The sequence below is a fragment of the Anneissia japonica genome, unplaced genomic scaffold (assembly GCF_011630105.1).
Source record: "Anneissia japonica isolate Jap-2015-1 unplaced genomic scaffold, ASM1163010v1 scaffold287800_len1627635_cov199, whole genome shotgun sequence".
Lineage (NCBI taxonomy): Eukaryota > Metazoa > Echinodermata > Crinoidea > Comatulida > Comatulidae > Anneissia > Anneissia japonica.
In genome coordinates this window covers 1,057,597-1,082,068 of record NW_022731299.1, presented here as the reverse complement: position 1 = coordinate 1,082,068, position 24,472 = coordinate 1,057,597, and the positions used below count along the sequence as shown (strand labels likewise).

At 34.5% G+C, this 24,472-nt stretch overlaps 1 protein-coding gene and 1 long non-coding RNA gene across 2 annotated transcripts in view; both read right to left on the bottom strand.

Annotated features, from left to right (window-relative positions):
- LOC117115308 (WD repeat-containing protein 92-like) overlaps positions 1-24,472 on the bottom strand; it is a 110,093-nt gene that overhangs the window by 35,894 nt on the left and 49,727 nt on the right. Inside the window, exon 5 of the mRNA XM_033259050.1 lies at positions 15,222-15,337. Within this exon, the coding sequence (XP_033114941.1) occupies positions 15,222-15,337 (116 nt within the window). The remainder of the gene's footprint in view (positions 1-15,221; positions 15,338-24,472) is intronic.
- Positions 10,165-15,083, bottom strand: LOC117115310. Its single transcript, XR_004446541.1, has 3 exons — positions 13,939-15,083; positions 13,176-13,369; positions 10,165-12,850 (listed from the first exon to the last, which is right to left on the bottom strand). It is a non-coding gene; the product is annotated as an uncharacterized LOC117115310 (long non-coding RNA).

Sequence of the window (24,472 nt, the reverse complement as noted above, 5' to 3'; positions counted from 1 at the left end):
CAGAAATAATAGCAAAAATACAAAATAGCGGGTATTTTTTCCCCCAATTATTTTACATGTAAACTAACTTATCAAGGAATACTAAATCATATAAAAAAATCAATTGCTGCACAAATGTACAACAAAATACTATTTTGTGCCTGTTTCAACCTGAAAGTATACCTCTCCTTTAACCTTATTTGGAAGCTTTTAGCACCTTTATCTTGAAAAGTCCTTAAGCAGTACAAGGAAATGCATACAGATAATTAAAAATATTATTAGTTGAAACCTTTATATTTCTTTTGTTTTCAGCTTGATGAAATAATAATATCAAGTGAAGATGAAAGTATGCATGAAACTGTAACTCATGTAAGTTGCTGTTAGTAACTGATCACATTTTCTAATTCATAAGATTCATTTTATAATTACATTACTCTAAAAACTTTTCAATTTTGTTTTTTGGAATGATAAATACTGGATCCCATTTTAGTATTTTGAGACTAAAAAAAAATTAAAATCTCCATACCCTACCAAACGTGATACAGTATGGTGTATTATTCTCTGCATAAACCGTATTTTCAATTGGTGGTACAGTGCTTGGTAACTAATTTAACAACATCTCAACATCTTTTGTTCGTAGTAGATGAAAATGAACTTTGATAAAACTTCTTACTTTTTGTTTTTATCTATACAGGATACCAATGATTTTGTTGTAATATCAAGTGAATCAGAAGATCAGGTAAGTCGGACAGACATGGTAAGGTTGTAGATATTACAATTGAATGTGCTTACAGCAATGTAAAAATAATAATAAACTAAATCATATAATACTTAAAGCCCCATTCCCGGCAAAATTTTCTTAGAGACTGCCATTTTTAGAAAATTGCATATGCATTACACTCATTATTATGAATCATGGAAAAATACTGCAATAAATTTTATTTTTATGCTAAAGACTTTTAAAAAAAAGAGAAATACCAACTATTTCTCTTGAAAAATTACCATTTTCTTGACGAATTCTTCGTTACTAGGCAAATTTAGAGGTTGTAGATCGCATCCGCTGGAATGCTCTCACTTTTATGTGTTATTTTATACAATCAATCAAGTGCGCCCTCTTTAGCATGTACTTCGGATTTCGCATACTGCGGTCGATCGAGGAGGCCTGAGATACGCTTGTTTATGTGTCAAAATCTTGGTTAGAATCAGTTTTTTAACAAATTGAAATAATTAAAATGAAATATTATATTTTACAAGTGTCAATACTGGCAACGGAAAATATTATGTCGGCCGTTTTTATGTGTGATAACAGAACCTAAATTGAGGTAAGGCTAGGCCTGGCCTAGCAGTGTTGCATAGGGTAATGTTTTCAGCACCTGCAATATTTCTTCGTAGAACGATCGCAATATCAAACCTGAAAAATTTATCCGCATTTAGTTTTTGTCTGGAGGACAAAAAAAATCAAATTTCAGCCTTATTTTACATTCTTTTCATGTTTAGGAATGTCTATATTGAATTAGAATACCGATTCCGTATTACATTTGTAAAGCTTTATAACATATGTTTTTTTCCAAAAAATGAGAGGCTGCCTTGAATGAAGCTTTAAATCTTATGGTGTCAGTCACACGCACGTATGCATTATTTGGTCATGTTTTATCTTTACAGTAACTAATCCTGAACATAATTTATTTTTGCATAGGACAACAAAGGTAATGATATTGTAATTTCTAGCAGCTCAGATGATTTACCACCAGTCAACATAAATCATAAATGCAAAGCAAGAAAACGAAAAAGAACTAAAACAGACAGTTGGGTAGGTGTTATAAACATTTTAATGAAACATGAAGAACTTAATACTAGCAATATTTTTATGACACCAAACTGGTCTACTAATCAGTATCTTATTATTCCAAGGTTTCCAAATACCCACTTTTATAGTGAATTGTTTTAAATCAAGTAAATCAGTTTGTTTTTTAATGTATTTATTTGATAAACAAAATCATTCTAGTCATTGTGGTGGTGCAGTACAGTATGTTAGCTTGTGGTGAATGTGCTAGTTGCTTTCAACACAAGATATTGGTTTAAATCCTGAACCAGTGCCATGATTTTGGATGCTTTTAATAATTAACAATGCCGCTCAAGCCTAAAGTAAATCTTTTTAAGAACTATAAAAAATAACAGTTACTCATCATGTTATTGGCAAGCAATACAAAATTGAAATTTGGAACATAAGGGTTTACATTTTAACATTAAGTAATATCATATGGATCTAAATGCAGGCATACAATGAAAATGATAAAAGTTAATGATGTGCAGATGGTTATAAAAAAGCTAATTTGCTTCTCACCAATGTAACATACAACTAGGTATTGTATTTTTTTTATAAATTAGACGAAATTTTTATTTTGTTGATAGAAAAACTCCATTGACGACCTTGTGAGTGCGATGAGTAGTTTAAGCTCAGCAAAATCTACACCAATTAAAAAAAAAACACAGAAAGAAAAAAACGCAGATTTGTCCTTGGATTTATTGGTGGCAGAAGTAAAGTAAGAACATTTTCTCAGATACATTTTTTTGTATCAAATACTATTCATGTAGATTTTAAACCTGATTGCTGTAGATGTAAATATAGAGAAATAGTGGTGAGTTGGGTTGTCCAAACAACCTAATAAAGTAATCTATTTGTAAAATAAAATGGAATATTTTACTAGTTAGTTATCTGTCTCTTATACACATCTAGATGTCTAATCAAGAAGGGCTCAAGAACTTACGTAAACCAAAACGAGATTGAAAAGTTGGAGGCAGAACAAGTAAACAAGGTGCCTGATACACCTAATGGAAATTTGAGGTATGAAGTTGCCTACAATGAAAACGAACCTCTTACTGGTAGCTATGATGCGTGGAATTGGAATCGTTCACAAACCTGTCCCAGACGAGATTTTTGTAAGGGAGGACGAAGAACATTGCAGATGTGTGGGGGTTCATTTGAATGTACTAATATTCAATGTGCGTTCAGAAGGATCAATAAAATTAATAATAAAGTTGATTTTAACCGGAAAAAGGAATGTAAACACTGTAACCAAAAGGCTATCAAAATCAGATGCTATGCTAGAAAGTATGTCGAAAACGACCGGTGTCATAAAAAGCTGACCGTGTACTATATTGGTGAACATTCTTGTTCTTTAAAAGTTTGTGAGAAAAGGCCCAATACAGAGGAAGTTGAAAGCATCATTAAACAAAGACCAACAATAACAACTGGTCAAATTCAGTTAGAAAAAGTTCGACAGGTTCTACTTGATGGTCAGAGTGATAAAAATTCTCTGGAAGATGTGGCATTGAAATTTAGTGACACACAGCATCTCTGTTATCTTCGAAGGAAGGTAAATGAAAAATGCAGACCAGATGGTTCAGATATCGAGGCAATACGCCTTCTTAAAGAAGACTTCAGTAAGCGGGAGTTGGATGCAAATTTAATCATGGAAGTTGGTGAGAACTGTGTCATTCTTTCTAGTGAAAAAAAAATTCATATGGCAGCTCTCATTACTCTTGGTCTGATTAATGAACCTGTCAGCCTGGATGGGTGCAAAAGTCTTGCAAAAGATTACACGGAAATTGAATTGACAACATATAATCCCGTTTTACGTCGGAATGTTAAACTTATAAGTAGTTTTGTTCTAAAACCAGGGGAAAATGCAGAAAATGTGGAGAGGCTGGTGGAAACGCTTGATAAAGCTGTAAACCAAATCTTACCTTCTGTTGCTCATGAATATAACCTTGACCCCAATGAATTTCAGGGTAGAGGTCTAGATGCCCACGCCTATGTTGGAGATGAGGGAGGGGCTTTATGGTCCGGTCTTTGTAAAGCCAAAGGAAATGACATTAAAAACAAAACAGTTTCTGATTACTTTCACTTCAAGCAAGATATAAATCGACACAAGGTTTACTTCACCTCTGAAAAAGACAAAATGAAATTTCAGCAAGTTATGGTTGATGCCTATAATGCTGTTACAAACATTCACGCTGAAGAAGCAGAAAAAGCCCTGGTAAAACTAATTTCAACAAAATCCAATAACCCTGGTAAAATGATGAACTTTAAGAATTGGTGGTGGAGACGAAAAGCACGTTGGCAGAAGTGGTGTAGAACACAATCCTCTAGCTTAGCTTCTTCAGCTGAAGTTTCAAATGCAAAGTCCATAAGTGCATCAGGCTACAGAAAGGGGTTATTAGATGTAGTTATCATGGAATGCTCAGCTGCCATTTTGGAGTCAGCAGAAATAAAGCGTCAGGCTCTTGGACAAAAAACTATTGGAAGAGGTCCTACGGCAGCTGACAGAACTGAGAAGTATGTAAATGAACTGACCATTGACATAGATAATTGTGCATCAGCTGCTCAAGACATAAGTGAGAGGTGTCAATCTGAAAAGCTACCAGGATGCAGTGAAGGTGTTGGTTTGTTGGAAATGGCCCAAATGGATTATAGAGTGAATGTTAAAGATAGCCATAGGTCTGATCGTAATAGGAAAGTAACACAAGCAAGAAAGATTGACAAGAAAAATCTTCAATTTTTTATGAAGAGGGTTAATGATGTTCACATGGACTTAATGGCAAGCAACAGTAATATTAATGAATTTAATTTTAAAATTTTAGACACAATGGGCTACCTAGAAGAAATAAGAATATCAAAGGATATTGCCACCTGCACATCTGTCAGTTGCAAGAGCGGATGTCACCACATAGAAAGAAAAACCTACAATTTGGTGACTTGCAAGCAAGTACCACAGGCCCATATAGGACCATACAACGCAGGTGGATTTTGCGTACATTTTATTTTTGTCCACGTATTGCGTGTATATCTAAATTGCCAAGAAACTCCTACATTACTACGTACAACTCATCAACAATGTCATTGACATTTAGCGAAAATTTAACTGAATTCCAAAAACAGAGCATTTATCTTGTTAATTAACCATGTAAAGTCTGACCGATCTACAATGGAAATTCCTATTACAATGGAAAATGTTTTGTTAATTTTATTGCACACCAATGAGTACAGGAACAAGCAGTTAAGCAACCTGTGTTAAAATAAAAAATAAATAAATAAAAATGAAAAAAACAAAAACAAAAAACCAAAAAAAAAAAAAAAAAACCAGGAAAAAATAATACCAGGGAATATTAAAAGGTGTTTTTTTTACTATATTTTTTTTTCTTCTGTTAATTTTGTGCCACAATATCTCCCGTGGAATTTAAGAATAGTAAAGTATAGTCTATTGATCTGTAGTACACAGTGGAAGGGGTTAAACAGTGTACACCGATGAGTACAGGAACAAGCAGTTAAGTTCCTGTTTTGTTAATTTTATTGCCTTTGTAAATGATGAAAAGCCTTATTGTTAATATTTTTTTTTTTTTTATTTTCACTCTACAGTATTTATTTAATATATTTTAACAATAATTAAACAGAATGTAACAAAAAATCACAATATCTGTTATGTAATTTTAAAAAAACTCAAAAACATTAATTTCAAAACTCATCATACACTATATTAAAATTGTGGATCATCACAAGTTGTCAAATATCATAGATATTTAAAAACCAATATGTACAGTACATGTATATTGTTATAAAAATACATATTACAGGTTTTTCTGTAATAACACAAAAGTTAGTAATTATCTAAAAAAAAAAGTTCTAAATACAGTTAAGTATAGTCTATTGATCTGTAGTACACAGTGGAAGGGGTTAAACAGTGTACACCAATGAGTACAGGAACAAGCAGTTAAGCAACCTGTAATACAATAAAAAGTAAATAAAAATAATTAAATAAAACAAGGAAAAAATAATAACGGAATATTAAAAGGTGTTTTTAAATTTATTTTTTTTTGTCTTCTGTCAACCCTACGCTATAACATCTCCCATGAAATTTTTTGACGTTCCTATGTTTAGCAGTATGAAGTAGTTTTTATCTCTCCTTGCCTTTTGAGCCACAATTGTGTTGTATTCACTTGTTTCATGTTTAAGTGAACGAAATTTATCTAGAAGTATAGAAGTCATATGTATAAAGATTATTCTAAAAAAATATTTTGCCAGCGTTATTTTCCCTCTTTGTTTTTAATGTTTGAAATAGAAGTTACATTTTGTTTGAAAAAAAAATTCTACATTATGCTAGTTTTTACATGTTAATTTTTTATATTACAAAGATGAGATTTTTGTTTGTAATATTATATCATGTTATGTTTTTTTGTAACGTAAAGTTACTTTATGTCAACAGCAAAAATCAAATTGAGAGGAAAATATTCTATTGTCATTGATATTGCATTTTGTTTTGAAATCCCAATGTTTATTTTCATAATAAAATACTTTCATATAAGCAGAAAAGAATATATGCTTGTCAATATTCTGCATTTTTGTTGTTTTCCTCCATGGGCCTATTTAATTTACCTGCTTGTCAAAATTAATTTATATTTTGAAAATGGGTGCATGCAATAATTATTTTTGATTGTACATGTAATATTAATAATTATTATTATGTATTATTAATTATTCTGATTACCCTTTAAAGTGTATACAGTATATCTATTACTGTAATGCATTCAAGACCTGATAATTCATTGCACAATATAGTACGACTCGGCCAAAATAATGTGTGATGTTATCCAAGGCAGAGATGTTATCCAAGGCAGAAAACGATGGCCAGATGCACTCTTATAATAAATATATTACATTCACCGATCCAGGGGGATCAGAGCTGAAAGCAAGCATAAACTAAGTTTCACGTTTTATGCATGATTTTATGTATCTTATTGAAGTTACTATTATTAGCTATATTATTTGATGCGACATGAAACAAAAAGTAAAAAAAAAAAAGGAAATTAAAGTACCAATACTGTAAAGTAGGTAAAGTGAGTGTGTCAGAGCAACATTATTTTCCTAGGGTTTTTGTTTGTTTATGACATACCGTAAATCCTCGAATTGAAGCCTTGACGTCATCTTTGGTGGCTAATCGGTCTATAACAAAACAGGAATCTAACCACACTTTATCTTTATCATGGAATAAACACCCGGCCTGTGGTTCTGTGACAGCTAATTATAATATTAGGTACCGTACCAAACCTTACCTATTGAGACACTTATATTCAACTTGTTTGTACAGTAGTAGTAGTAGGCCTATCATTTGTAGTGTTAACTAACTTTGTCTTACGTATTATCGTAGTAGAGAAAAAATTACAACAAGCAATATAAATCGGTGGTATTTACAAACACCGAACGGTCAAACTCAGGTCATGCTTAATACATCAGTTAGTATTCACAGGGAACAGTGAAGCTGGTATTCATACATCTCACTAAACCAGGGTGACCACTCGCAATTTTTCATATACCCAAGGTCTGCGACGAAATTACCCAAGATTCAACAACAAAAATTGCCCAAAATTAAGTTTCCAGAAAATCCATTAAAAACGGGGTTTTCATATGTATAGTTTCCCTTTTGCTTTTATAAACTCTATTTTATTGTAATTGTCTGTGTTAATAATTAAAATTAATATTCATGAGGAGATAGGAACGATAGATAATTACGCCCCTCAGTCGGCCAGTAGCGTTATCAGTAGATCAGTGACGAAATTTTATTATGTGTGCATTAATTATAGTTAAGATCAATAGCAACGCAAATTACAATAAACAATTCTGAACTCATGTTTTTAGCAATTAAAAGTCAATTAACAATATTATGTGCACTTCGTTGACTTCTGTTTACTTAAATTGACTGAAATATACATTGCTACTTCTTTATTCTTCTTCTATGACAAAAAAAAAATATTTTTTAAAAATAAAATACCCAAGGATCTGAACAGATTGAATACCCAAGAACCCAAGACCTTAAATAGCGCCCTCTATAATTCTGCCCTAAACCAGAGTATGTGGAAAAAATAATGCAGCAGATCTGCTTGGATCTGCCTTTGTGATCAGCGATGTACTGACTGTATGCAGCTTTAGGCCTAGGCGGAGAAAAATAAATCCACTGCAAATCAAATTAAGTAGCAAATTTACATTATTATTTAACATTATCACGCATAATTATTAAATATTGGATTTTCGTTGTTCTCTGCATATTTTCCATGTAAAACGATGCCTCGCATAAATGTTGTTATGCCTCTCACTTTTGGGAATGGTAAAACGATGCCTCGCATGAATCGTTGTTTTGCCTCGCTGCCTTGCATGCCTCGCACTTTAATACTACTCCTGTGTAGGCATAGCCTAGCATAGTGCAGTACTGTATATAGAGAATACGGAATACTACTCTACTGCCTGGCGTGACCTAGGCCCCTAGTTAAGTCATACAAACTATAATAATTATTTCAAACATTAGACAAACATTAAACAACACTATTTTAAATAAAGTACAGTAATTTATAGTTCCATGGAACTATAAAGGGGAAGACAGCCTAGGCCTGGCTAGATATGTAAATGTAGTACTGTACATAGGCCAAGGCCATGGCCCAACTACTACTAATACTAAAATGCCAGTTTATTCGTCGTGAAATGTGGATGATTATACCTCAGAAACTAGCTCAAATTTGCGTGGAAAATGGCTAGGAAAAATGTGCACAGAACTTGATTTCTGCGTGACACATTGGTTATATATTCAGATTAGCTCAAAGACTAACATTCGGCGAATTCTGCTCGGAAATCGGTCCTTATTTTCCGAAAACGGCGGGCAGATTTTTTAGGCCTAATTCTTGCGTGGAGGATACACTCCCTGCACACAGTCTGAGTTACAACTACCTGGCCTAGGCGTGGCCCTGCTAGTTTAATGCTGGATCAAAAACTAGTAGAGGGTCAAATGGCCAGCCATTTTGATGGTCAAAATACGGCAGCGTTATTAATATTACTGTACATTATTAGAAAATATTGAGAAACAAGATAGCCTATTATACATATGTGCTGTTTAAATTTGTCTTTATCTGTAATTTTTATTCTTATATTACAAAAAAGTATTATATTAATGAAATAATTAATTATATTCCAATAATTGTTTAGGTCGTGGCTGTTGCTACAGAACTTTGCAATGCATTTGATTATGGGGTTTTCACAGTGATGGTTAATTGAAATATATATATTTTCAACAAAAATTATCATTGATTTGTGCCAGAATGATTAATTCCTTATAAAGATATTGTAATATCAGTATATTAATTATATATTATAATATATTATATTATATAATTATTTTTGAATGGTTTAAGAAAAGTCACTCTGAATTTTTTAACTGGTCTGTTTTTTATTGTACTTCTCTTCTTACAGGAAATGTCGACATGTTGGATATCGAAGGCTTCATTTGGTAGGTGTAGGCTAAAGAAATCTGACAGAAGGGTCATCCCATCTTGCACTGTGTGGGCAATTAGGGACAAGTTACCAGAAGCTGCGAAGACTACCCTGGGTTTTTTTATGCTATAGATGATAATGACTTTGTGTTGGAAGAATTATTTATAAATTGTTATGGAAGATACCTGATAAGTCCATCCTAATTAATGCAACATATCTTTTTTAAAGGATTCATTCTTGAAAATTCATGTGACATCTGTTATCTGTTTTTTTTTACAATCTCATCACACATGGTAAGAAAGGAGATTTTGTCAGCATAGGCTTAGAGTTTTTGCATATCTGCACCAGTCAGTTGTGTGTAACCTTCCAGGCCTAGTCTGTAATTGAAATTGTTGCTATTGATGCAGATAGGCCAGCAAAATTGATTTCAAGAACATTTTGTTAAGTACAGTATGTTCCAAATGCAATGTTTTTTGTCTTTCCCACTCATCTCATATTTTAAAATTTGAAGCTGTACAATATAAATTGGAATTGACTGCTTCAATGTTGCTTTAATCTGTGTACAGTAAAACAATGTTATATTACTATGAGAAAATACACTTGTAATAATAATAATAATAATAATATACTTTATTTAAACACGGAGACATTTGAATCACCCATGGGTGTTTTTCATCCAGGCCGTGCAAGGCCATACATAATTAGAAAAGAAAAAATTATTGAAAACAAAGTGAATTAAAGAAAACAACAAAAACAATAAATTATTTGCCATGTACAAGAATTGTGTTTCAAAATATTTATTTAGTAACACCAGTTGTCTTGAATTTACTGTATGTGCAACAGTAATCAATAACCAAGTGAAGCACCAAAAACATAGATGTTCAATATCATCATGAAAGAAGAAATCTTGGCAATGGTAAATAAAACAAGAAAACAGACATGATAAATAAAGCAGTGCAGTTAAACTTGCCGAAGACGACTTTGCCATACTCTAATAATTTCTAAGTTGATCTAATTTTACATGCCAAATTGTTGTGTTTTCCATTACCGTTTTAAGTATAAGTCAAATTTTGTTAAGATCAAATAATTCCTCAATGGCATTTTGGGTACGACATAGGCAAGTTCAACTATATATTTCAAAATACTAAACAAAAAATGGTGTAACAAAATTGAAGCTTTCTTATAAATTGCAATACCGAATTGATCAGCATGCAGAAATAGGCATAATCCAGGCATTACAAAATAGATTCATAGAATAACTTTTAACGCTGTACAAAGCCATACATTAAAATAGTTGTTCCTGTATATATTCAGCCACATTTTTATACTGTATTATCAACTTCGCACATTATATATTTCACAATTATTCCTCACAAGTTGTTTTATAATTCTGGGTCACATTGCTTCAAAAGGATTACTAGATTGAATGGGATTACTCTGTTTTAAAAGAAGAAAGTACAGTACTTATAATAGTATTTACTAATATTAAAGATATTTTGCAAGTAACAAAACTTCTAACCAGAACCCCGCAGGTGTGTACGTTCCTTTGTACGTAAAACTAGTTTAGAGGGATTTGTAGTCCAGTAAAGATTTCTAATGTTTTTACGTACACCTACACCCCCATACAGGTCCATCCATCAAATGCTGTATATTTACATACCTGCCAGTCGAATATCAAAAATAAGGATGCTATTCATTGGTGACAAAAAATTAAGATGGCAATTATATATCCTAATTCCTGTACAGTTGCTTCAAACAAAACAAGAGTTACTTAATTTCAAGTGTACTGTTTATTTACCTCACAACCAAGAAAAAATATTTAAGTTACATTTTAATTAGTAGGGCACGGTATATTGCTTGTTTTGCTGGATCTCATTGGAGTCATAACGTCAATATTTGTTCGAATGACACTTATAATCTCTGTTCAACATTTCCAGCTTGTGTGTCATTAAAGCACTTTAAGTTTTTGTTGTCATGCTAGCTCGAAGCTTGGTTTTGTTTTTTCAACAAATAGAGAAAACTCTCTCAGTCACTACTGCTATAAAATATTATCATAGTTCCCCGGGTAGAATCCCACACCGATTTTACGCCCAACTTCATGTACACGAATTTCCCCGGGTGAAGTCCCAAGGTCTGAGGATTGGTAAGTCGGCCTAGGTCGATAAATTTAACAAATGCTCAAAAAATAAAGGAATTGTCTCCGAATTCTGCCAACTTGAAACTCTTAAAATTGCTTAAAACTGACATTGGTCGCCATGAATTAAAACACAAAGGTTAAGCCCATTCTTGTAAATTACTTTGTTGTTTACTGTTGCTAAAAATAAGCAGCTCGCTAAACTGCGGCTAAAGTAAAGATAGACAACACCGCGGTCCATCCCTGAAAAGACCTGCCCAGTGGGCTGATCGGATCGTTAATTCACAGCGTGAAGACTCACGTGTTTCCACAGAGATTCGCTGCTAAATATAACTCGTTACATCATGCAGGACTGATTTCTTCGCCCGAAAATTGTTTTGATAGGCTATTGAATCGAAGGTGAAAACCACCTTGCAAAACGATCGTCATTTCCGTCTGTTCATATACTAGGCCTAGGAAATCCCGGGGTATAATTCCACCCCCCCCCCCGAAATCGGAACAGTTTCACGTTTATGGGGATGGGATAATACCCGGGGAACCACAGACTAATATTCCCTTCATCACACTGGCAAGTAGTGGATACTTCTTGCAATTAATTTTTTTTTTTATTCTAAAAATAGGGACGTCCCTATTTTTTGGTGTTTTTGATATCGGAAATCAGGACGTCATTTTCGGGTATCCAAAGCTCTCATGTCCTAAAAAGCTCCCACCTTAACCCAAACCATTGTAGGGCTGGGGTGGTGTTGGGTTACGCCACAAAATGTCCATTTTTATTTGTTCACAATTTGGCAGATTTGCCACTGTTTTGAACTTGACTGGTCAAACCACAGAACCAAAGTTGGTGGTTTTAGAAGTCAAACTTATCCATTTATCATCTACTAAAATAGTCTTCATTGTTTGACATACCTCCATGGTTTGACAATAACAAGTTTTCTTTCGTTCTTCAAAATCTGCTTAGTGACACGCAATTAACTACAACCGCAGCTGCTCTGCATACTGCATGTCACGCATGCGCTGTATGGTGGTAGATAAAACGTGCCTCGGTCAATGATTTATTTTCGAGTTGTTGGTTAACTACACCAACAAGGTATGCATTATGGAGCTCGCTTACCCTCTCGCGATGAAAAACATTACCCTCTCGCGATGAAAAACAAAATGTCGGCAAAGTTTTTCCGACGCATGCGCATATCGAAATTTTCTCCAGATGAGTAAAAAACAAAAACTAAGTGTGTGGCATTTCAGTAATGTATCTTCAGAAAAATATCACTAGATAAATAATTTTAATTCAATTCTGTTGAAATATTTCGGCCTCAATAACTTGCTGCAGAGCATCGCCACCTTCTGCTACCATGGCTTGGACATTTCATCATGTCTACATAGATGGAATTGTTTGCATCAAATCCATTCGAGCCTGTTATTCGCTCCTATTAAGGAATAAAATATAGTTACAATAATGCAAAACCAGGCTTGTTAAAAATCAATAATAATAATCTCCATTATCAATCACATACCATACTGAGATACTGTATGTACTCATGTAAAAAGACATTCATCAATTGACAGTATTTTCAGTTAAACAGAACTATTTTTTTAATTACTTGAAGCCTTCCTGTCTGCTAGTTTGTGATGTATTATTGTTGGTTCTTAATAAAACTACAATGCTGATATTTTTTCAACATGCCAATATATTTGCTTCATGTACTCTGGCTGAACAGTGATGAGATATTAACTTTATTTTTTATTGCTCACCTTAAATTGTGTGCTTCCATTACAACCAGAGTGTTTCTTGCCAAGGTCTTGCTGGGTGCTTGTATGCTTTTGTACCACCTCCTTTCGTAGATGCCAATGTTGGGTCGTTGTACTCACGGCAAATGTGGTATTTTTGTGTCATCATGGCGATTCACAAATACCTGTGACCAGAGTGTCATGTTTAGGCCTATCACCTATTTTGTCGTACAAAAAACATATGTAAATTTTATTCGAATTCCACATTTCCAACAGCTGAAAGTTAAAAAAGATCAAAGTTTTCGATGAAGTTACTAGTTAGGTTTGGAGTAACATCATGTTATTATTTAATGGGGCGTTTTTGCTGTGTAGCCTAGGCTTCTAGGCCTATATTAACAATAATCTTATTCTTACAGGAATTGGTGTTGGCTCTGATGCATGATGTACTGTAGTGTTATAGCACATCACCATTCAGACAGACAGTGCAGTTTTTAGACATTTAGGCCTTGGCCTAGACAGTTTTTCATAGGACCAGGCATAGCCTAGGCCTATAGTATTATTATAGGTCTAGGGGCCTAGGCTTATGAAAAAAAAAATGCACTGGCAAAACGATATTTTCTAGTAGGCCTTTGCCCAGCCTTTTTAGGACCTAAGTCCGGCCTAGGCTTGTCCGGCCATGGTCAGACTAGCTAGGCCTTAACTTAAGGACACGCACAGGCTAGGATAGTAGTAGAAACCTACTAACTTCACCGTCAGCTGGATAATAATAGACTGCGTGCGAACTCACCATGCTGCGGACTGGAGTGGTGTCCTGGACTGGAGTGCTGCTACTGCTGCTGGGTAGACACTGACTGTTCATCCTAGGCATAGGTGTAGGTCCTCCTAGGCCTAATTATAAACAAGTCATCGGACTGATATACGTTTATTAATTCAATTGAATTATTCCTCCATGATTGAATTGATGTCGACTACACCCTCTCTCTGATACTGCGTACGTAAACGATCACAAAAACTCACGATTTCACATTATGGTCTAATACCCCTTTTACACTCTGCCAAAGGCAGAATCGACCGGGTTACTTCCAGAGTAATCCCGGGTGCATTTTCCATTTACATCGAACACAAAAGTCAGGGTTGATTCCGAGTTGCTCCCATTTTACACTGGCAACGAACTTTGCGATGGTGATCATCACTTCGCTCAAGTTCCTAGTCATCACAAAGCCACAATTAAACCCTTTTTACACTGCCAAAGGCAGAATCGACCTGGGTTTTTTCCGGAGTAATACCAAGTGCATTTCCCATTTACGTCGAACGAAAAAGTCCTGGTTGATCCTGAGTTGCTGCCATTTTACACTGGCAACGAACTCGGGTTCAAATACCGCCCTCAGTTTTTGTTGCGATGGTGATCATCACTTCGCTCGAGTTCCTCGTCCTCCCGAAGCCGATTGCAGATTGTTTTTAAATTATGCGAACTAAATCAGCAGTTTTGATATCAAGTCTATACCGAAGGGTTTAATTTGACAAGTGTCTAGGCCTAGCCCATTGTAGGCAATGTTTAGGCCTACCTGACCACAGCTGCGGTAGACGCCAGGTAAGGCCTAATTCCGGAATAAAATTTGGTGCTATTTGCACCTGGGTTGTTCTACGCTGAATGTGTCCCGCACATCCCTCCCAGAATGTTTGGCAACCCGAGTAGGACTTTTTGACGTGGTTTACACTAACCACAACTCGGGAGATTTTAACCCGGGTATTGAAAAATCCCAGGTTACGTCCGGAATTTTGCTTGCAGTGTAAAAGGGGTATAGAATAGTCGGGGCGATTCCTCGATCAGCAGGGCTCGCCTTGCTACCAAGCTACTGAAAAAAGTGATTTTAATGTCTCATCATATCATGTTTTGTTTCTGTAATTATTGTTACATCTCAACATTTTGTATTTTTAAAGTATTTTTCCCGAACTCAAGAAAGGTTAAATAAGCAATATATGGCCACTTGTCTCATCCCCGCACCACCACCCCCCACCCCTTTATTATTCTAATAACTTATATAAAACTATGTCCACTTTTTTACTTACTCCATTCCTAACATTGGTTTCCCATCGCAGGTTCATTGCACGTAAATCGAACATCTTAATGTCACCATTATCGTAACCAGCTGCAACACATCGGTCCGACTGGTTGTGGGCATGGCCTATAAAGAAAGAGCAACTTGAATATATATATAAGATGTGTATAAGAGACAGCTGTAGAACACTTCATTTATTTTCGGGGGTTCCAGATGGAAAACCTTTTTAAAATAAAATATGTCTATACAGGATATTGTATTGTTGCCATTTTGCACAAGAAATCATTACATTTCCAGAGAAGATATTTCTCCTACAAGCTCTAAGGTTTGGCAATTCACGCAGAAATACAGATTATTTCAAGGTTTCTTTATTGCAGTCTCTCCAGACTTCCATATCACTGATAAATAGAATGTAAACTGATCACTGTGAGTATGACAGATTATTATGGCCTGTAATTAAATAAGTATGTCTAAAACAATAAATGAAAATATAAAAATGAGATGGAAGGAATTGTATTGGAAGCAAAGCTTTTTACACGTAAACGCTATTAAATAATAAGATGATCAATTTTTTTTTTTTTTAAACTTAATCGTCGGACACCATCCCAGTATTTCTGAGTCGAGGTTTCAATGCCTGAATAAAGATTGCTAGAACAAGTGAAATGTTTTACTGGAATTAATTTAATCTTCTAGTCATCTAAAGGTAAAACTATCCCCCACGATGCCCCGGACACCATCCCATATTTCTAAGTCTAGGTTTCGGGGCCGGGAGATTATTATTTATGTGGTGAATCAAAGCATGATATATAGCTTTTGATACTTAGCTACAGTAGAAAAGGGACTGCTTTTGTCCCCAGGAAAATGGCATGCATGACTAACCAAGGGTACAGCAAACTATAATTAAGACAGCTTAGGGTGGGTCTACTGTACTACATTTAGATGAGGTTGACTGGTTTGTTTGTTGCAAGTCAGGTCATTTAATTTTGTAAAAAAAAAAAGTTGCATCGGTAAAATTTGGTTCACAAATGATATTGAGTTGTAAATTATGCCGGACCACTTCCGACGTCCTTGTACAAGATATATATATATTGCTGCTATGGAGGTGAAAATGTATATATCAGTAAGATGACACATCAAATTTATCAGTTACAGCAGTTAATTGAAGCATTGTGAAAGTCATGTAGCTGTTAAATGAGTGCTACAATGGTGCTATCCCAGCGGATCACCTCTTGTTATTGTCAGTGATCATCATCTTTTTGGTGATCCGCTTCTCGAGCGGATCACCTCTTGTTATTGTCAGGATCATCATCATCTTTTTTTTTCTTATCCTTCTTTCTTTCTCCCCTTTTTTGTTCACAAGATATCTCGATAAATGCCACGACTTACGCTCAGTCGCATTTCACGAACATTTGGATTGGTCTGGAATAGTCACAATAAGCTTTTCAATGCGCTCAGTCATGCGTGACGTCATCTACGCGCAATTTTGCGTTTTTACATTATCGATCATATCAGCATAACCAATTGCCATTTTGAAATCGTAGTGAGTATAAACTTCAGGTCAATGTTGAATGTAATGTACCGTAGTCGCGCGAATAAGCGCTTGGGCGCTTAAAATATTTTTTGCACTTTCTGAGAGGCGCTTATTCAAACGGGGCGCTTATGAAAACAGAGTGGAAATTGAGGGGGCGCTTATGGAAATAGATGAAAATCGAGGGGTCCTTATGGAAAATTTTTAAATTCAAGAGTCACTTTTTGAATGAAAAAAGATTATATAAGGACATCACAAATGGTGGTTAGAAAAGATAATCTTCCAGAGAAAATGGCTCATTACAAGAATGCGTGAATATTTACATAACAGCAAAATAGCAGATGCTAGTGGTTAGCTTGTTGGTCATCGGCCGATTGAGATTAGCAGGATGGCAGGATCATTATATTTTTCTTGAAAACTAGATGAGAATGTGCTAAAGGTTGGAAAAAGAAAAAGGAGTAGGACTAGGCATAGACAAATATGTGAAAAGAGTAAAGTTGGAAATATACTGTCTGTCCAGGGATCGGAGCTCTCATCTGTCCAAGAGAAAGATCCTCATTTTGATATTGACTGAAGAAGAATGTTTTTCCACTCTACAGCTCAAATCATGCCAACAACCACAGTCCCAGGATTGATTGGATTATTCACTTGCTAAAAAGTAACAGGCGCGCGTGGGGGGGGGGACTCCCCTCACCTGGCGGTTTTTACCAGGCTGACCAAGCCATACCGGGCTGGGTAATAAGAGAAAAGAAAGAGGGGAGAGGGAGGGAAAGAGAAAGAAGAGGAAAAGAAAAGGAAAGAAAAAGAGAAGAGAAAATTAAAGACAAGAATAAAAAGGAAGATATCATAATGACCAGACTCACAACACCCTGCAACCCCTTCTCCACTTTAAAAACTGTCATAACTCTTTTGATCTATGCTGCCCGATGGCGTAACCACTGGGGGACAAGGGGAAAATATCTACAGTATTTTTGGAAAATCTTCCCCACTTCTTTATAAATGCCCTTTTCATTGCCTGAAAGTGCCTAAAAACCTCAAATTTCCCCACATTTCTTTTTGTCATGGGCCAATTTCCTCTACAAAAAGCACATTTTAGGGAGTTTTGACCAACTCCAACAAAATTAGAATTAAAAACACCGGGGGACAAGGGGAAAATATCCATCTTTGGAAAATCTTTCCCCACCCCTTGACAAATGCATCCTCTGAAAGTGCCTAAAATTCTCAAATTCTTTGTGTGCATTTCTTGTTACGGTAGGCCAATTTCCTCTATAAATTGCACATTTTATTGAGTTTTCATCAATTCCGACGAAATTAGAATTAAAAACACAAAAATATTATGTGCGTTTCGGGCGCATTTTTTAGGGCTTTTTTTAGGTTTATTCTTTTTAGTTATTTAAACACATAATAATCCCAAACTCAAGAAAGACAAATATAAGATAGATCGTTTTAACCAAAAAGAAGGGCCTCAATGTGTATTGATGGTGAAAGAATATGTTTGTAATAAATAAAACCATGATGAAAATGCTTATATTTAGTTTCAAACACACGTGTGTGGCCTATATTATAAATAAGATAAGCTCTATGTCGTACTGTTTTCTATATGGGGAGTGGGTAAATTAGTAACCAGGAAAATAAATACCCACTCTGACCAAAGACCCCTGATACGCGCCTGGTGTTAGCGCCAATGTGTGCCCTTGTGCGGACAGGGGATGTGCCCCCCTCTGAAGCTGGAAACCTTGTTTTTGCAAAATAAATTGATGCAATTTGCTATTATAGGCCAAATCAATAAATTCCTCATCAACCGATATAACCTTAAACATTCTTGGAATTGACATAATATTACTGATTTCATACACACCCTTCAGTGTGAAATGTGGCTCTCTTTGCAAGCACATCTAACATCTAAGGAAAGAAGAGCTTAGATTAGTACCAGATAAAATAATTTTGTTATCAACATTAATACATTATGCTAATTTTCATCTTTGTAAGCGCATAAGACAGTGCAAGTTATTTCTGTGACAGTTTTTGAAGTGGGTAAAGCTCCATTTTATCCCATACAGTCAAAATATTGGGGGGATGATACAATGGACCATCTCCCCCCCCCCTTGTCAAATATTGGGGGGGGATATATCTCCCATTCCCTCGGGGACCTACGCCTATGTAAGTGCGCATCAAACATAGGGATCTTTGCACGGATTTGTGCTGATATACAGCGAAAATATGCTAAAATCAGGCCTATTTTTAATCAGTTATAGCTCCTTAAGATGAAAGGTGACCCCAAATTTTTTACGGTTTATAGACTAAATGAACATTTATCTTGTAATAGTCTTCTTCCTCTTTGTCAATCTGCTTATCGTAAATCTCATAGTGTTGAAACAGCTTTATTGGTCATTACATTTAAAATACAAACAAAAATAATACAAAACGATCGGTGAGAAGAGAAATACATAGCTAACTAGATTACTAGAACAACAAAAATAATAATAAAAATCAATAGTAACAACAAAAATAATGAAATCAATATAATAAACAAGGAGTAACCATGAAATATGAAATCAAAGGGGATTTTGGGATACCATTTCGGCATTTACCATCAGTTTTATTGGTTTTGGTGTTAACATTACAAACTACAAATTAATAATTAGTTGAGAAAAAAATTAAAAATAAATAAAAAAATAAGGTAAATAAAGTAGGAACATACATGTGTGTTTCAAAGGAAACATGTTGTTTGATCCATTATAGAGGGGGGTACATGGTTACTTCATTGTATTGTATACATATTTTTTCTAAGTGTCCAAGCGGCAGTGAGGTATTTTTTACAGTAATGATCAAAAATTTTGTCTAAATAATCAATATTAATCTCTGTTAAACTGTCTAAAAACAAATGATGTTTATATTCCATAGAGCCTTTTTCAAAGTCTTCCCAAATATGTTGGAGATCCCAGTAAATCAAATCATTTTTTAATTCTTCAAATAGGTTATCTCTGATTGTTTGAAGTCCATTACATTCGAATATAAAGTGGTCAACTGTTTCTATTTTATTGTCATTGCATATTTTGCATATGCCAGTATTTTCATGTGACCATGATTGTTTTCTACCTTCCAGTTCCAATGAATTAGACCGTGCATTCAATTTTAGATTTACACCAGTAAAATTAGTTTGATCAAGTAAATAATGTTCGAAGTCCGGTACTCCTTTGTATTTTATATATCCTTTAAGGGATATGACTTTGATTTTGCCCTTTCATACCATTCTTTAGCGTCATTGTTTTTGTTCTTAATTTTAAATAGCCTTAACCAGTTACGATTCTCAGGTTCTGTACTATAAACATCCAATAGATTATATTTTTGTAATATACTTTTGATCGTATATGGCCATTTCCATTTCATAGTATCTTGTACTTGTAAGATGGCTTTCAACAATAGTTTCGGCCATCTATCCTCATTCATGCATTTTAATCTATTAAAATACAATAACCTAAAGTTGTTCTGAATGGACTGAATAGATTGCCAACCTAGGTTGCCATATAAGGCTTCTTTTACCACATTTCGGGGGCTTTTAAGAAGTATTCTGGCCATCTGATATTGTAAATTTTCTAATTTTTCCATATGGGTTTTACTGTTGCAAAGCCACACCAAACACGCATAATTTATAGTTGGCAATCCGATAGCATTCCATAATAATTTTCCATAGAAAATCCTATTGAAGTTATCTTGTTCATTAATGATAGATTTAATATACGCAATGATTCTATTTCTTTTTTTAAATACTTCGTCAAGGTGGTGCGTCAATGAACTAGAGATAGTTACTCCTAAATATTTATAGCAATTTGTTTCTGAAATATAGTCATTTCCAAGTTTCCATTTTTTAAGTTGGTTTACTCTTTGTCCTGTGATAAGGACATTTGATTTATCAATGTTAAAACACAACTTAAATTTGTCGGAGAAATCACTTGCTGCTCTGAGTAACTTTTTCAAATCATTCTCGTTTTCACCAACAAGTACCACATCGTCAGCCCAAAAGGGGCTACCAATTTTCATGTCATAAATGCATACGCCAAGATTTCTCTCTATAATGATTTTGTTCAATTCGTTTATAAAAATTGAAAAAAGAACTGGTGATAGAGAGCAACCTTTCTTAACACCTTCATTAACAGTGAATAGTTCAGATTCAAGGTCATTGAATGATACCTTACACTTTACATCAGTATATAGGCCTTTGATAATATTTAACAAGTTACCCTTAATACCAATATGTTTGATTGAGTATATAAGTCCATCTCTCCAGACTGTCAAAAGCTTTTTTGAAGTCTAAGAAGGCCAGATGGGTTTTTTTTGCCTTCTGCTTGACAGGTAGCTATTATACCTTTCAACACAAATATGTGATCATAGCAACGTCTATTCTTTCTAAAACCACCTTGCACCTCTGTTAAAAGATCATAGTCTTCAATAAATTTTGACACAGTCTTGGAGATGATTCTATTATAAACCTTAGACACGCATGAATTTAATGTGATCCCTCTATAATTGTTCAGGTCTCCTTGATCACCTTTCTTGAAAATTGGTATTATTGTTCCTACATTCCATTCTTCAGGTATTTTTTCCAAGTCGAAAAATCTTTTAAATAGATTATACATTGATATTATCATAATATCCCCTCCATTTTTAATAATCTCATTCGTTATTGAATCAATACCTGGACTTTTATTGTTTTTACACTGGGATACAGCGTCTAATACAATGTCATAAGTTAGAGATAACTTGTCTAAGGTATGTTTATCATTATCAAAGTGGAGCACATTTGTTAAATTATCATGCAGTGTGTTGTTTTGTTAATCTTATCATTAATGTTCCCTATGTTACTGAAATGTGATTTAAGTGAAGATCGGTTTCTGGGTCTGATGAAGTTATATTTGAGCCCGGAATAAAAATAGATTTTACGTTATTTTTATGTTTAATTCCCTTTAGTTCGGTCCAGAAATCACATAATTGGGGTCCTTTTTCTCCTTTTTCTATTAAAGAGGAACATCTCTGCACTCTCTTTTGCATTATTTTATTTCTAATCAAAGTTTTACAATCATTTCGTTTCTTTTGATAATCCTTCCAAAGCGAATTGCATAATCCTCGTAAAGTTTGAATTTGGTTTGCCTTTAGATTTTGAGTAACGACGGTGTTCTTTACAAGGAAAAGGTGTCGTTCTTATGCTCCTCGACTATTCATCTGCCTTTGACACTGTTGACCATGTGATGCTAATACTTACAGAATTTGGGGTGTCTGACAAAGCCCATAAACTTCTCACTAATTATCTTCAATGTCGCCATTTCTCTGTTAAGGTTGGTATGCATTCTCTGATAAAATTCCCCTTAAACATGGTGTTCCTCAAGGTAGCGTTCTTGGCCCTCTTCTTTTTATTTGTTATACATCCAGTCTTTCTAAGTTGTTAAATTCTTTAGGTCTCAATTATCATTTCTTTGCCGATGATATCCTTCTCTGGAAAGAAGTCGATCTTGACAATCCCGCTGACATTGCTTCTACTATTTCCTTATTTGAATCATGTTTCTCATCTATTACAAATTGGTCTTCAATGATGAAACTTAAATTAAACCCTAGTAAAACTTTCTTGTTATTTCTTCCAAATATCGTACTCGCCCTGTTCCTGAAATTAACATAAATTATAATGGTATTAACATATTTCCTTCTTTGGTTCGGAACTTAGGGGTCATATTTGACAAATATCTTGACTTCAGCAACCATATATCATCTGTATGCCGATCGGGTTACTCTCATCTTCACTGTATCCATTCCATTAGACCTTACATTTCATCTTCTGCTGCTGCTTCTCTTGTTCATGCTTTTATTTCATCCAAACTTGACTTTTGCAATGCATTGCTCAATGGTTTACCTGCTATTAGCATTACATGGCCGGCGGAAGCGGGGGGGCCGGGGGCCCGCCCCCCCCCCCACTTTTTGGCGAAAAATATATAATGTCTGGAGATTTTTGTATGATCGGAAATGCAAAAGAAGAAGAAGGGAAGAAAGAGGAGAAGGATGGGAAAGAGAATGTTTATCCAGTATCCAACCGAGTTACATTTTCTCGCAATTCACATTTGCGGATCTGGGGGAGGGGGTCCTGGGTCCTGACCCCTTCATTGGGCAACAACAAAAGGGGAAAAAAAAGAATTCTAAAACTATCTTTTCAGGACCCGTGAGCTGATTTTTTTTTTTTTTTTTTTTTTTTGCTATTAGAAAATTAGAATTTTGAAGAACATAAAATTATAATGATATAATGAACAGATATCACAATACCCTGGCCTGCAAAGATGTGTATAAGAGACAGGTCTAATACAATGTCATAAGTTAGAGATAACTTGTCTAAGGTAGGTTTATCATTTGTTAATTTGTTTGTTTGTTTGTTTTTGTTAATCTTATCATTAATGTTCCCTATGTTACTGATATGTGATTTAAGTGAAGATCTAACTGTTTCTGGATCCGATGAAGTTATTGAGCCCGGAATAAAAATAGATTTTACGTAATTTTTATGTTTAATTCCCTAATACATACGTAACACTCAATAAATGTATGTTATAAAACGAACGATTGCTACCAGGCTAGACCTAGCCTACAATACTGTAGGCTAGGCCTACGAACGAAACCATGTGTTTAGTGTTTTTATTCATCACTTTACGATGTAATACTTAAGTGTTCTGAAAATAAAACCATGTGTCTAGTGTAATTCATCACTTTTATCTTTCATTTAACTAAAGAACATGGAAATATTGATTGTCTACGACAAAGGTATAACTTCCCGGGAAAGTGCCTGAAAACCTCAAATTTTAAATCGCATATTTTGTTGAGGTAGGCCAATTTCCTCTAAAAATTGCACATTTTAGGGAGTTTTGATCAATTCCGACAAAATTAGAATTAAAAAAACAAAAATTTTTCGCGCGTTTCGCGCGCATTTTTTAATGTTACAGCTTGTGCTTGCTCTCCTTTGCATTCTAAGTTGTAACACATAGTCCCAAACTCAAAAAAGAAAATTTAAGATAGATCGTTTTACCTAAAGAGGGGCCTCAGTGTGTAATGATGTTGAAAGAATATGTTTGTAATAAATAAAGCTAGCCATAAGGAAAATGCTTATATTCAGTTTAAAAAAACGAATGTGGCCATATATAACATAAGACCATTTCTTGTTGAGGTAGGCCAATTTCCTCTAAAAAAAAATTTCGCGCGCTTCGCGCATTTTTAAATCTTCAAGCTTGTGCTTGCTCTCTTTAGCCTTCGAAGTTATAACACATATTCCCAAACTCAAGAAAGAAAATTTAAGATAGATCGTTTTACCTAAAAGAAGGGCCTCAATGTGTAATGATGTTGAAAGAATATGTTTGTTATAAATAAAGCCATATGGAAAATGCTTATTCAGTTAAAAAAATATATAACATAAGAGCATTTCTTGTTGAGGTAGGCCAATTGCATATTAGGGATTTTTGATCAATTCCGACGAAATTAGAATTAAAAACACAAAAAAATTTTCGCGCGCTTCACGCGCATTTGTTAGGGTTAAACCTTGTGCTTGCCCTCCTTTACCTTCTAAGTTATTTAAAAACCTAATAGTCCCAAACTTGAGAAAGAAAATTTAAGATAGATCATTTTACCTAAAAGAAGGGCCTCAATGTGTAATGATGGTGAAAGAATAGGCCTATGATTGTAATAAATAAAACCACGATGAAAATGCT